This window comes from Brassica oleracea, chromosome C5 (genome assembly GCF_000695525.1).
Source record: "Brassica oleracea var. oleracea cultivar TO1000 chromosome C5, BOL, whole genome shotgun sequence".
Lineage (NCBI taxonomy): Eukaryota > Viridiplantae > Streptophyta > Magnoliopsida > Brassicales > Brassicaceae > Brassica > Brassica oleracea.
In genome coordinates this window covers 15,045,150-15,060,366 of record NC_027752.1, presented here as the reverse complement: position 1 = coordinate 15,060,366, position 15,217 = coordinate 15,045,150, and the positions used below count along the sequence as shown (strand labels likewise).

Here is a 15,217-nt window from a genome sequence, read left to right as displayed (position 1 = left end):
TATTTGATGAAGATTTTAGTATTAAAGAGGAAGAAATAAGTTTGAGTTATGGGATTTCGTTGGATTTTAAGAGTATTGTTGAAGGTTTTCCCCCAATCTCCATAGGAAATACTCGCCAGCTCAAAAGTTCCATCGGCAAGATTAGAGCATTTGATGGAACATGTCGGTTGTGTGTTAAAGTTTGTATAACATGTTCACAATGATATAAATACCAATAGTTACTCTTCCAAATTCAATTATAGTTTCAAGGATAAATATTACCTCAACGTCAAGGTTTTCTTCTCCTCGATTAGGATTGGATGGCATCTCATCCAATGATGGCTCTATTTCTTTCTGTAAAAATCAGAAAAGCCTTTATATGTACTAAAGTTTACTCCAAATCTAAAATAAGTTCATTTGAGCATATACCTGTTGTGTCACATTTGGGGAAAAAACTTGAGTATGAGCATCAGGTGCCTCATCCAGTTGCTCTTTCTCAATCTGCAAAAAATCAGGAAGGTCATCATGAATATGTACAAGAGCTTCCAAACATTGCTTCTAAACACACAAACTGTTAAAACAGTACTTTGAGCACATACGTGTTGTGCCGAGTTAGGAGAATAAACCTGAGTCTCAATCTGTTGAGACAATGGAGATGCAGGTGATTCATTCAATGGCTCCTGCAAAAACCATCATGAAGGCATTCCAGAACATGTTCAAAACCTTCCAAAAATTACCTTAAAGGTCAAAATGTAAACAAGTTTTTCTGAGCTTTTTACCTGTTGTGTCACATTAGTGGAGAAAAATTGAGTTTGAGCAGCATGTGTCTGATTTGATGGCTCTTTCTCAATCTGCAAAAAAAAACAGGAAGATCATCATGAATATGCACACGAGCTTCCAAACATTGTTTCAAAAACACACAAATTGTTAAAACAATTTCTTGAGCACATACATGTTGTGTCGAGTTAGGAGAATAAACCTGAGTGTCAACCTGTTGAGACAGTGGAGATGCATGTGATCCATCCAATGGCTCCTGCAAAAACAATCAGGAAGGCATTCCAGAACATGTTCAAAACCTTCTAAAAATTGCACATCTTTTAAAGTCCTCTCAGCAGCTTGATAACATGTCCCATAAACGTCCTTCAGATTATGTCAAACTCTTCGGGCTTGATAATAGGCGGACCAGTCTTGATATAAGCAGCGGTCGAGTATTGGTTTATTGTCACTTTTGGCTTTGGCTCTGATCCAATAGGATGCTTGAGTTCAGGCAGAGCTAGTAATTCAGGTATTGAATCTCTCATCATGATCCTGTCCTCCGTCACCAAGCCAAAAAAGTTCAAATTTTTTAGTATCGAATTTTCTGGAAGGCTGTCCTGAAACTATGGAACTCCATCCAGAAATTAAAAGAAAAAAAACACAAGTTTAATTTTCACAAGCAAACTCATCACAGTCTCACTTTGCATAGCAGCAATATAAAAGGTTAATTTTGTGCAGCTAATAAGAGAAAGAGAGTAAATGGAATCATCACAGAAACTTAGCTTGTGTGTACTTAAAAAAACTCAAGAAAATAATAGTTTATAGTGTATACGATGCTAATGTAACAATGATAATCTATAAGAACACAAAACAAACTCTTCTAGCTCATCTCACACATATAGTTTTCAGACAGTATAATATCACCCAAATTTCAAGGACCTTTCAAACGCTGGACAACAAACTCAAGAATAAAAACCTGAGTCTCAACCTGTTGAGACAGTGGAGATGTGTGTGATCCATGGCTCCTGCAAAAACAATCAGGAAGGCATTCCAGAACATGTTCAAAACCTTCCAAAAATTGCACATCTTTTAAAGTCCTCTCAGTAGCTTGATAACAGGTCCCATAAACGTCCTTCAGATTCTGTCAAACTATTCTGGCTTGATAATAGGCGGACCAGTCTTGATATAAGCAGCGGTCGAGTATTGGTTTATTGTCACTTTTGGCTTTGGTTCTGATCCAATAGGATGCTTGAGTTCTGGCAGAGCTAGTAATTCAGGTATTGAATCTCTCATCATGTTCCTGTCCTGCGTCACCAAGCCAAAAAAGTTCAAATTTTTTAGTATCAAACTCCATCCAGAAACTAAAAGAAAAAAAAAACACAAATTTAATTTTCACAAGCAAACTCATCACAGTCTCACTTTGCATAGCAGCAATAGAAAAAGTTAATTTTGCGCAGCTAATAAGAGAAAGAGAGTAAATGGAATCATCACAGAAGCTTAGCTTGTGTGTACTTAAAAAAAAACTCAAGAAAACAATAGTTTATAGTTTATACGATGCTAATGTAACAGTGATAATCTATAAGAACACAAAAAAAAAGTCTTCTATCACTGCACCAGCCGTCATTGTGGTATGCATCCACGTTATCCATCAGTTCCAAACTTTTCGTCTCTTCAAGTTTCTCAGATGGTGGTTGACGACGGATTCTGTCACTGGATACACTTTCCTGAAGTCTCTTTGTCTTTTTCTTTTTGTCTTGAAATAGTGTTGAGTACTCAACCTTTGCCATCTCAACTCCATTACGCATATATGTCTTCAACACATTTCCTGGATATCATTTTCAACCAGATGCAATCTCCACATTCTCACCGACCTCAAAGAGAGTTTGAACTTTGCTTTCTTTAGTCTGCTATGATTTAGATTCAATGATATCAATCCTTTTTGATATATGCTGTATATTCAACTTTAATTTTGAAAACTAAAAACTTACCTCTTTGTCAACAGTTCCAGCTGCTTGATCAAGATCTGCTTCACTGGGTTTAAAAGTCGTCTCATCCATCGGCTATGTGTCAGTCTGTGCAAGTTCAACAAAAATCTGGAAGACATTCCTGAATATCTACAAATTCTTCCTAAAAAAAAAAAAGATAAAAAAAAATGTCCACAAGTTTTCACAAGCAAAACACTCACGGACACAAGCAAATCCCACATAATCAACATAATCAACTTTATGTTGAAAAGAACATAATACATTACCTCAAAAGCTTGTGTTCCCAATGACGATGACAAAGAAGCTGGTGCTTTTTGAACAAGACAAACTTGAGAACAGACCAGCTACGATGCATGCAAGGAGAAAGGCAGCAGAAAGGTAAACCAGACAACGGTTGGATCAGATGGATACTTGAAGATAACCACTCCCTTTCCGTTTATTGGAGTCTCAGACGCAAGCTACGACAAAAAATGAAACCCAAAGAACATAAACAAATCTTACAATAGCATATGGAAACCAATCAGGAAAGATATCCTGAAAACAGTTTCAAACTTCCGAAAATCAAATTAGCAACAAAAAGAGCTCGAAATATCAAAGAAACATCATAAACAAACAACCAACATGGTCATGAATGGAATCACGAGCCTACCAACGAAAGAGTAGTCTAATAGATCAAGACATAATGAAAGAGCTACAACTTTCACCAGTTTCGACTCAAGATGGCATCAACATAATTGTACAAAATTCTCCTAATGAGCAAAGTTAATCTCATTTCAAACTCATCGCTACTAACGACTAATTCACTACACAACTCAGTTTAAGATACTATAATCTAATAACTGCTAACCTGATTTTAGAGGAACAAAAGAATTAAAACATCAGAACAGAGGTTTGAAACGGTATCATATCACCTAATCTAACCAAATGACACAATAAGACTCAATAAAAAATCTGAATATGAAGCAATTAAAGCTTGATAAGAGAAGAAATAGGAACATAAATATTCAAAACACTAAGTAAATTTCAAGTCGAAAACACAAAGTAAAATTGTACTTTTTTTCATAAACCATTGATAATAACGATTAAAGCATAATAAAAAGCTACAATTTTTGTGTGTGTTTTAACTATAAAATTCTAAAAATTTTAGATTAACAAGAGAACTATAACCAAACGAAGAACAACACACACCACTCAGCTTTGAAGCAATATCAAATCGGAACAAATTATCAACAAAAAGAACTCGGAACATCAAATATTCAAACAACAAATCGAAATCCCCAAATAGGAAACCCTAAGAAGAGGAATCTTACCTTGGAGAGTCGAATTTTCGTGAGATGATCACCGGAAATGATAAAACGAAATCGGAGAGCGTCGCCGCCGTCGCGTCGCGTCGCGTCGAAGAGATCGAGAAGAAGAATTGCCGTCGCATCGCGTGAGAGAGAGAGGCGTTTTTTTGATTTATTTCTTTTTTTCTGTTTGTTTAATTAATTTTAAAACAAGGGTATTAGAGACATTTTGCCCATTAATGAATGTCATTTCTGTGACTTTCTCCTTCTGGTGCTATTTTGGAGACAAAAACCTCAAAAGTGCCATTATGGAGAATTGCCCAAAAATATATGCAAGATCTTGTATACTTGGATCTATTTGGCTTGAGCATGTCCTTTTGGAACCGGAGATTAAATGAATGCAAAAGTGTTTGCCATTTTACACACACACTAGAGATATGATAAATAAGTAGACATTTAGCTAGCCAGAAGCAACAAGAGAATAATATGCAGTCAACAAGCTGCTGCAACTTAAAGAAGGAAAATATGGGGATTTGAATCCAACGAATTAAATAGTATAGATATTGTACTTAATGGATTATATTGTTTCCTAAGTTATTCTGAACTACCATGGAAGTTACTATATTTTGTTAATTTGTTTAAGATCACTGACTTCAATTTTGTTGGTAACGATTTGTTTTTTTTTAAGAAGTTAAGGGGGGTGTATTGGACTAAGAGTTTTAGAAGATTTAAGTTTTTTTCTTCTAAAATCTACTGTTATTCAACTAATGATTCTTTATTTTTTTCCAAATCATGTGTTATTGAATATGGAGTTTGTGAAATCATTAAAAACCACTTGAAATCTATTGTTATTCAATTATCAATTTATAAAAACTTTATCGAATCTAGTGTTATTCAAAACTAAACAGTATTTTGTAAGAGAACTTTGTAGAAGGATTTTAGAATACTTTGCTTTCATTTTTAGTTGAAAATAGTTTATACCAAATACACACTCCCATAGGTGTTCCCATAGGTGTTATTTGGAGAAATTTTCAAAATTATGAAAGAAAAAACATTATAGAAAACACGTGCAGAAGAATAACAGTTTACTTCATTCTCCAGTCTTATCCCCATTCCCCTCTCAATCAATCCTTAAAACAACTTCGCGCAAAAAGCAATTTTGTTTCGAGTTTTGATTACATCTTCCCCTTTCTTGTTCTGGGTTCTCGTCTCTTCAATGAGGAAATGAAAGTGAGAAGATAGAAACAAGGTGTCAAAGAGGGATGATTTCACTGATTTTCTTGAGATTCCAATGATTAGTTGATACATAGTACATATTTTATGTGTCTGTTCTAATTCTGAAAATTGTTTATGTTGATGAATCATAGTAGAATTTGCATAACCACTAATCAACAATGCCATTAAAACTCTTGAGATCACACGTAAGTTCATGAGAAAACAAGTGAGAATCTTGGTAAAGCTTGACAAGCTCATTGTTAACACTTAACAGTCAGTTCTATGTCAAAGTTACGATGGAAGAGTCGAAACTCGAGACTATCCGTGATTTCTCTCGTTTCCCGATTTAATTCACCAAGTACTCTGAAATTTTAGAAAAAGATCATGCCAAATCCCCAATATTTTGGCATTTTTATTTTTAAAGCCCACCAAAATCATCTAAACATCTTCAAAACCCACTTAAAATCCCACCAAACCTAAACATCCCAAAACCTACTAAAACACTTTGTTCAATACACCCCCTTAAGTCTCTTACTCGATTCCTTCAATTAATAAATAGTAAATTGTATTTTCATTTGGTTACACAATCTATACTATTATGTCTAATAGCTGACTGCAAAAATCATCATTATTGTATAAAATGAATAATATTATGGTTACCATTAGTTTATGAACGATGAGTGAAAGAAAGCCATAGGTTCAACTATTTTTTAAAGTTAATAACAAAAAAATCAAAAAATAAAGAGAGTAAAAAACGTGGATGTTATCCATACAGTTTTAATTAAAAATTAATGATTAAATAAGGAAATGGTAAATAACTTGAAAAATGAAGGCATAATCCTAATAGTGTAGATATATATATATATATATATATATTAATTTTATAAAATTTATGACTAAAAATATATGCAAGATCTTGTATACTTGGATCTATTTGGCTTGAGCATGTCCTTTTGGAACTGGAGATTAAATGAAAGCCAAAGTGTTTGCCATTTTGCACACACTAGAGATATGATAAATAAGTAGACATCTAGCTAGCCAGAAGCAACAAGAGAATAATATGCAGTCAACAAGCTGCTGCAACTTAAAGAAGGAAAATATTGTACCACAGGAATCTTCTTCTCTGGAAACAAAAGTCTCAAGTTGTGGTGCAGAACTTAAGCACAGGAATTGATTCTTCATCCTCCCTAAAGAGTTCCAACTGAAAGGACTCTCCTACCTTTACACCATGAGCGTCACAGAACTCTCTCCATCCTTTTCCAATTCGCATTGTTCCACTTGATTTGTTCTTCAAAAGATCCACCACCTGTTTCTTCACTCCATCTTTACCTAACAGCATTATCTTTCTTGGCTTGTTGATGCCGTTCATCCGCGTGAAAGCCAACGGAAGGTACTGCGCAAAGATTTGATTTTAGACACACACAAAAACAAGAGAAACAATAAACAAACCTTGAGACAGAGTTGTATATGAACTTACCAGTACAGAGGTTTTAAGAGCGCTCTGTGTAAGAGTTAACCTCACAAAACGGTATTTACTATATGGAGATGAACATATGCATCTCAAGCTATTCTTCTCTTTCTCCATTACGATGCATTGCCGTGAGCTGTCCTCGTCTTCAATACTCTCCTTATCACTTTCTTGGGATTCTTCTTTACTATCATCTTCACAGCTAGTATCTGAGGAGACTGAGTTTACATCATCTCTATCTTCTGAACACTCTAATGGTGTTTTCCCACGGTTAGAACTGCACAACAAGAGAACAGGCGTGTCCCCAGTTTCAACCAGTTTAAGCATAAATGAATCTTCAGCTTTGATCCCGTTTGCTTGGCAGAAAGTTTTCCAGCCTGGTCCGAGATAAGTATGGTTGTGTGGTTCGTAGTGTCTCAAACCTAAAATCCAGCTTCCTCCCCATTCATTCTTTAAAGTTATCTCACTGAGTCCTTTTTCCAGGCCATTTGTAGTCACAAACTGCCTCTGAAGATACTGTAAAACGATACGTCATATACACGAGTCAAAATACCCCATGCATATATGCCTAGTTTCCTAGTGTTTGCGGGAATATGAATGCAAATTTCAGTTAAAAAACACACCATGCAGATCAATATACAAAAATAGCATTTCAAGTTCCAGAATGTGTGAAACTATAGAAAGAGTTATTGCATTTAAAAAACACCCCATGCAGATCAATATACAAAAATAGCATTTCAAGTTCCAGAATGTGTGAAACTATAGAAAGAGTTATTGCATTTACCAGTTTATCCGTTGTTAGGCTATTAGAAGAGACAGATCCCATAAAGTAAGAATGATGTAATGAAGATTCTGGAGCTAGTTTTGACTCATGTTCTGCCCGGGACAAACGGATGACCGGTGGTGCAGATTTTCGGACCAGTTTGAATGTATACTGATGCCCTTTTTTCATCCCATTCTCAGCGCAGAATCTTCTCCAGCCAGGTCTGACAAAAGTCTGCATGCCTACTTTGTTGTATGTCATATTCAAATTCCATGATCTTCCTTCCTCGTTAAGAAGAACAATAATTTGTTTACCGCTCATGTTGTTCAGACCGTTTGACCTAGCAAAACCCGTTGGTATATACTGCAATGCAATCACACAATGAGATTAAAGCAGCTCAGAGGTTAACTAAGAGATATGTTGCATGAACTGTAGGAGTCTAATCTAACCAGTCGATCAGAACTTAGACTAGAGGGTGAGACATGTGCCACAAATTGAGAATGGTCTGATGAAGAATCTTCTTTCGTTCTTGGATTCTTCTTGACTCTTTTTCTCCTCTCTCCTGAACTGTTTCCTGTAACTTAAAAACAATTAAAAAAAATTCTCAAGTTTGCATCTTTTTCTACAGAATTTGAGTGTATATATATATATATATATATTTATTATTTTTTTATTTTTTTTGAATCTGAAACCATGTAATATTTGTTTCGTCCCAGCGGTCCTCTAACACAATGGCTAGGATTCTTTTTCAGTTGAGCTAACGACCGTATTTGTTTTGGTACATTTCATAGAACAAAAGTGTACCAGTATTGTTGGTCTGATCTTGACCATCATCATTGATGTTGTGAGATGATGCTGAAGTATATTGAATGTCACAGCAACTTGGTCCGAAAGCTGTGACATGAAACACCATCTCTCCTTCATGTCTGAAAATGGTGATGTCACCTATCCGAAGATCATGCCCTACTGCAAAATCTTCCCAACCATCTGTGAGTCTCACGCCGTCTACCTTCACTAACCAAGTTTTAGTGGACGCATCTGTTGTCAGTTTCGCAGTCTTGATGTGGTCGTTACTTAATCCTTGGACGTGCTTCAAGAAGAAAGCTACAGGAATGTTCTGCACCAAACATGCAACAAAGGTTAAGCAAATGAAACAGTTTTCTTGGAGCGCACGAAATAGATAAGATGAGTACAAGGTGAGTGTGAAAGCCGGGAAGGAGAGGTTGGAAGAAATGTGGTGTGATCGGAGAGTGAAGAGATTGATCATCAGCCATTGTTGAACACTTCATGACAAGAACTCTCAAGAAATCACTAATGTTTATATTCTGAGCAGAGAGAATAACATTACGAATCTTTTGGTGGACTCAAGTTTCATAAAGGTGATAACTTTATGACACTTGTCTTCTTCTTGGTCTTGAATCTCTCGAGATGTGCATATATGGTGAATAATTTTGAGTTACAGTTACTTTTTCCAGAAACTTTATCGATTTCTCCAAAAACCATGTCTATGGCCAATAGAGTGATCTTCCTCTGCTTTTTAGAGCCGTTGATCTTCGTAAAGAATCTTAGACAAAGACAGATATCAAAGTGACAACACACACACAAAGACGCAGCTATGTCTTATTTAGGGGATTGCAAGTTTCGAGCTTTTGAGGAACTAGTTGAAAAAGAGTTATTGTCACGAATGGGTTGTGCCTTGGAGATGAAGCTACCCCATCTTATACATTGCTGACGTATTTTCCCACCTTTTTTTAATGCCCTAACAACAATAAAGTGCTTACCATTTCCATGAAAAATCTAGTTTTCACAATCTTTTAGTTAGTAGTAATTAAAGTCCATGTTCATCATCCCCATTCATTCATTAGTAGAACTACCTCAATAACTCCTTTTAAGACCTTGGATCTCAAAAACCTCTTTAAAACATACTCGTGTCTACTGCAAACATATTTAATCCAAGTTATATTAATTTCAGTCAGCTGTTCATTAGTTGAATTTTGATAATAATTATGCCTTCATTACATCAAACTTCTCTTGTGCAGTAGTGTTTGTTTATCTTACGATATTATCACCGTTGATAGCCTCTGCTATTTAAATTTTAAACCTTAACTCAATCATAGGTCTGAACAGGTTAGCTTTCCTATGTCTGTAGATCATATATACAAGTAGCTTTCTAATTCCATGTAACATTCAGTCTTAAATGGTAATGCAACTTTTATAATCCCACCTAACGTCTGTGACATGCAGAGGTGGGTCCCCTTATGCACATGCGAGTTATTTATTTCTTATCCTTAATCGGCAGCTCTGTTGGTTTTACTGTCAGTTTCTTACGCTACAACTTCTTTCCTCTCTATATGCTATGTTCCTTGTAAGAAGACGATGAGGGTTTCTCTATCTAATATATTTATCTCTTCAAACGTAGACAATTAAGTGGCTTCACTTCTTGTTTCTAGCCAAAAATTTATGGCCAAAGAAATGGCAGTTTGTTTCGTGCTCGGACTGATTCTCACAGCTGTACTCATCGTGGTCTTCTTCAGCCCTGCGGAGTTACCTCACGTCACTCTCGCCTCCCTCAACGTGAGCAGGCTTAACTTCACCTCATACCATATCTCCGGCTACGTGGATATGCAATTTCATGTTTTAAACGCTAACTTGCTGACTAATTTCTCCTACGACGACGTTTACTGCTCAATGTACCACGGAAAACGCCGTCTGGCCACGACCGTGTTCCCGGCCTTCTTTCAAAGAGCAAGCGAGACGAAGCCAATCAACTTCACTGTCTATCTCGCACCTGTAACTACAGCCACAGAACTCCGCAAAGAGTTGGCCCCTTGCTCTTTTGAAGAGTTCGATGTGAAGCTGGATACGTTCATAAAATGGAGATTTGGGTCGTCCTCTTCCAAGTCCGTTAGGGTTTCATGTAATGAGGTGCCAGTGGGTCTCGTGCTTACCGCTCCTGGTCATGGCATGATGATTGGTCCAGCGAGGACGTGCAAGGTGTTTTAGTTTTCATTAACCTTTGGCTACTAGAGCATGTAAAGACTTTGGGAGATCTAATGAATGTTTTTGAAGTATTTCCACTCTAAAATAACGATCACATATACACATACTCTCGATGATTTTTATATGTTTTCAAGTATATTAATGTGAAAGTTTGCATGAGATTATCAAGATGATGGCAAGAATGTGAGCTACAATCACCGAACCATCTGTTCCTTGTCATTCTTCTGGACATAGCAGTCGACACCTTTTTTTTTTGGCTCTTGTCAATGGCAATCATCCACACCATGAAGCTGTTACACAGATCAACAAGTTAGTTTTTTCTCAATGGGCTAATGATTAGATAACAAAACCAAAATAGAGAAATTGGTGATTAAATTGTAAATTCCTTTTCATTGTACATTGGTGTGAGCGTTAAGGAGGGTTTGGCTTTGCTAACTCAGATTTTCAACAACTGAGATGCCTACCTCTTCTGTCTCCAGCATTATTCTTCTACTCTTCCTGGCTATGTTGCTTGAGTGGCCATCATTGACATTGATAAAAGTAATTGCTTTTTTTTTGGTTGTTTGGAGGTGAAAAATTAAGTTGGATGGAAGAAAGACTTGACAACAGACAAACAAATAGTATATAAATTGCAATGGTCTTCTTGTTCGTTTACATCCCTATTCATCTACTCAAGAAACATTATTCTACAAGGCAAAATTGGGCTCTTATTATAGCTCGCTCTTGACCTTGGCATCCCCCCCCATTTGTTAACACACTTTGCAGCCGTTTGGCTTCCTGAATTTGATGAAAATCAACTGTCACCTTAACTCTTTACTGGGTGGTAGTATATACACCAACATGTATAAGATCATCACAACAGATAGAAAGGAAGCGAATGTTAACAACTACTTACAGCAGCAGCAGTAGCACGGATTTCTCTATACTTGTCAACTTCATCAGGAACTGTCTCCTCAAGCTCCTCCAGAATATGTTTTCTCAATTCCTATAAATGATTTAACACAAATATTACGACTTAAAACCATAACCATATCAGGAACCATTAGAGAGGTTAATAAGATTAAAAAGGGTAACCTTGAAAGCATCAGTCTTGCCCTTTGTGACTTGATTTCTGGAAATGCAGCTATTAAGAACATCCCTTGTAAACTCATCGGGGTTCTTCCCATCATCAATCAAGCTAGAAACCAAAAATGTAAAGCATTAGAAACCAAGCAAAGTATGGAAGAAAAGGACATGCTGTCTCACCTAAGAACCTCCGTGGGGATTTGAATATTGCATTTCTCAGACAACTTCGAGATGCTATTCAGCTCCGACACAAGAGAGTTGCTGCAAATACACAACACATATTCGTCAGAACAATATCCAACTCAAATCTTTGGTAATGTCAAGAAAGAAGAGAAGGAGATACAGACAGGCGGGGGAGGAGATGAAGCTGAGAAGAAGAGAGTGAAAGGTGTAACTGATGAAGGACGGCCAAACTCTTGTTAATAGAGTTGATGACTTGGTCCAGGCTCTCCTTTGAATCATCCTCAGACACAGTTGCAGCACCATTGCTCCCACCAATCTCTGTTGCGCTTGTGTTCTGTGCTGGATCCATCACTGCTCTCTCTCTCTCTCTCTCTCTCTCTCTCTCTCTCTCTTTCTCTCTGAGACTGAGACACACATCCATCCAAGTGATCATCAAATCAATTCATTATGAAATTCAGAAACATTAAACTAGTACCAATCTTCATCTCTGATCTGAATGATGCCGAAGATCAAACGAAATTCGTAGGAAAGGCTCAAATCTTTAAACGAAAATCAAGAAAAGACTGAAGCACTAACAAGAACTATCACCACCAATTAGAACACCCCAAAATCAAGCATAACGATTAAACAACAGCCATTGGCATGGATCGAGATTCGTCACATACCTACAACAGAGTCGAGGAATAAGCCAACGGCAGAGAAATGTGGGGATTCTCCGGATTGAGTTAGGTTTCAACCGTAGTAGAGAAGAAAGAGCAGCGCCAAAGGTGACACATATTGAATTGCTGATGTGGCATTTCTGTTTAATGCTTAACTCGATTCTGATTGGTTGAATTAAACTGTTAATGATCTCCCTCTTAAGAAAAGGTGGAGACTGTCAGTATATTTGAAACAAGTATACGCGCTCGATGAGTCGCATTCACTACAACATCTCATGTATCGAAAGGATTTAAATATATAAAGAAAGACAAAGCAGGGGCTTGCAAAACCATCGAAACGCACGTTGCATGTATGATGATGGATTCTCGTCTGGAAGATTTAGTATTTGCTGAATCTGGTGATGAGCCTGCCACAAAAAGGTGAAAATGTTCAAACAACCCGTTAACAAAGCAAATTTACTAGATGAGACTGCACAGTGGTTTTTCTACTTCTTATTAAACCTCATAAATACTCCCAACCAAGAACTTAACAGCTTGATGCGCCCTTTTTTTGATCTGCGCAATAACACCATTTACTTCTTCTAGTTTTCTGCAAAAAAAAAAAAAGACAACCATAGTATCAACATTTAGCCACTATGGTGCATTCGACCAGACAACTCATTCGTCATATACAATGATTCAAACCATGCATGTTCTCCCTTGAATTTAACCAGAAGCAAACAGCAACGCGACAAAGTCAGTGTTTAGAACAGCCTAACGCTTGAAGAGGCGACTAAGCATAATTTTCAAAACTTTGAGAAAAGCAAGGCGTTATCTTACTTTATAATTCTTTCCTCCCTTTCTGGAATATAGTCAAGAACTTCTCACCGGGTAAACTCCACATAAAAGCCGAGCCCTACATCCATGAATATATGCCTCGTATCTGGCCTGAACTCAAACAGACACCCAAAATTAAGTGTAAAAATAAATCAGAAGTAAGACTGGTATATAATATCTCCAGTTTTAATTTGCAGTTACAATTTACAAACCTCAGTGAAAAGACACTACTTGAATGCACAAGAGTTAACAAATTGCATTAAGCTAAGTATGGAGACATGAGTGCATGACATTGCCTCAAATTATGACTTGACTAAGATGAAACGAAAGAAGCAGAGCTATAAGTAACTTACACTCCAGCTTGCATGTAAACTTCTGAACCGAGGTTGAACACCATTTTTCTCAAAAGTTTCAAGGTTTTTCCGCAATTCAGAGCTGAAGCGGGAGTAGCCGTTACGGAGAAAAAGGAATTCCCAACCAAATTAGAGCTCACTAGAACAGCAGAGTGACTTTCTACTCGATGAGAATGCGCAGTGACTTTGCTGGTGTAAATTAGAGCTAATTAGAAAAGCCAAAAATTGTGAATGACTAAACCAACAACAGTTACTCTGATTACAAGAAACTCAAGACCAAGTGAAAAACTGAATCGGTCATCTTAAGTGGGGCTAAGACAAGAGAGAAACTAACAAGTCATGAACGATCAAGCTTAATAAGATGTACATTTTGAGAAGCAAGGGACTTTCCTATAGCAAAAGGATACAGTTCCTTTTGTTCTTCAAAGATATTGTCCCTGCAAAACCAACAAATGCAGCAGAGGCCACAATGAATAGCATAGAAAGAAAACAGGCTAACCAAAACCTACAAGAATACATAACACTCTTTAACATCATAGATAAAATTCAAAATCTAGATTCTGAAAACTAAAGGAGGTAACTTTCAAATACCGTGTAAGCAATTGTCTGTAAAAGCTTCTGTTTTAAACATTTATCTATGATTTCTTCCAACAACTGCAAGTCCTTCTGACGTCCCTCGTCCATTACTGGAAATTGATGCCCTTGTGGCTATTTATAACATGAAACAAACTTTGACGGAAAAAAAAAGAGAGGACAATTTGAAAGACAGAGAACGTCATAAGACATAAATGCAAAGCCAAGCAATTGGAACCACAGAAACAGAGAGACCAATCAAAATAAAATTTTCTGCAATCGTCGAGTTCGAAACAGCAACTCAACTAAAAAAAAACACTAAACCAAACAACAATAAAATTGAGAAGGGAACACAAATCTAAAAGAACCAGTTTAGTCGACTTCCTCAATCTTGGGACCAGCACCTCCAGCAGCAGGAGGAGCTTCATCATCATCAGCAGGACCACCTGCTTCACCACCAGCTCCTTGATACATCTTAGCAATGATGGGGTTGCACACACCCTCCAACTCTTTCATCTTGTCTTCAAACTCTTCTGCTTCAGCCAACTGGTTACCATCAAGCCATTGGATTGCTTCCTCAACCGAGTCTTCAATCTTCTTCTTGTCTGCAGCAGGCAGTTTCTCACCTATCTTGTCATCACGGATGGTGTTTCTCATGTTGTACGCATAGTTCTCGAGAGCATTTTTGGCCTCGCCCTTCTTCTTGTGCTCCTCATCCTCAGACTTGTACTTCTCAGCTTCTTGCACCATCTTCTCGATCTCGTCCTTAGACAAACGACCCTTGTCGTTGGTGATGGTGATCTTGTTCTTCTGGCCTGTGGTCTTGTCCTCCGCAGAGACGTTGAGTATGCCGTTGGCGTCAATGTCGAAACAGACTGTGATCTGAGGGACACCACGTGGAGCAGGAGGGATGCCGGAGAGCTCAAACTTTCCAAGGAGGTTGTTGTCTTTTGTTCTAGCTCTCTCACCTTCGTAGACCTGAATCAACACGCCTGGCTGGTTGTCAGAGTAGGTGGAGAAGACCTGCTCCTTTTTGGTCGGGATTGTAGTGTTTCTCTGGATCAAGGTGGTCATAACTCCACCTGCGGTTTCAAGACCAAGAGAGAGAGGAGTCAC

General features: G+C 37.3%; 2 protein-coding genes and 1 pseudogene across 2 annotated transcripts; all 3 read right to left on the bottom strand.

Annotated features, from left to right (window-relative positions):
• Positions 1-6,359: 6,359 nt before the first annotated feature.
• On the bottom strand, positions 6,360-8,735 carry LOC106344594 (B3 domain-containing protein REM17-like). The gene is made up of 6 exons (XM_013783945.1): positions 8,646-8,735; positions 8,257-8,569; positions 7,902-8,014; positions 7,474-7,815; positions 6,699-7,205; positions 6,360-6,614 (listed from the first exon to the last, which is right to left on the bottom strand). Exons 1-6 carry the CDS (start codon positions 8,724-8,726, stop codon positions 6,360-6,362), a joined length of 1,611 nt encoding a protein of 536 aa, XP_013639399.1. The 5' UTR covers positions 8,727-8,735.
• Positions 8,736-11,051: 2,316 nt separating this feature from the next.
• Positions 11,052-13,739, bottom strand: LOC106295351 (annotated as a pseudogene).
• Positions 13,740-14,285: 546 nt separating this feature from the next.
• LOC106295350 (probable mediator of RNA polymerase II transcription subunit 37e) lies at positions 14,286-15,217 on the bottom strand (the record flags this gene model as incomplete). The annotated part of the gene is given in 1 exon segment (XM_013731227.1): positions 14,286-15,217. A coding segment is annotated over 1 exon segment (744 nt), but the record flags the coding sequence as incomplete, so codon positions are not given.

Excerpts from the sequence above, each read along its gene's own strand:
- LOC106344594 (XM_013783945.1), bottom strand. The coding sequence starts at position 8,726 with ATGGCTGATGATCAATCTCTTCACTCTCCGATCACACCACATTTCTTC. Across the intron at positions 8,570-8,645 it reads CCGGCTTTCACACTCACCTT|AACATTCCTGTAGCTTTCTT; the intron begins GTACTCATCTTA and ends TGTTTGGTGCAG. Across the intron at positions 7,816-7,901 it reads GTCTAAGTTCTGATCGACTG|TATATACCAACGGGTTTTGC; the intron begins GTTAGATTAGAC and ends ATTGCATTGCAG.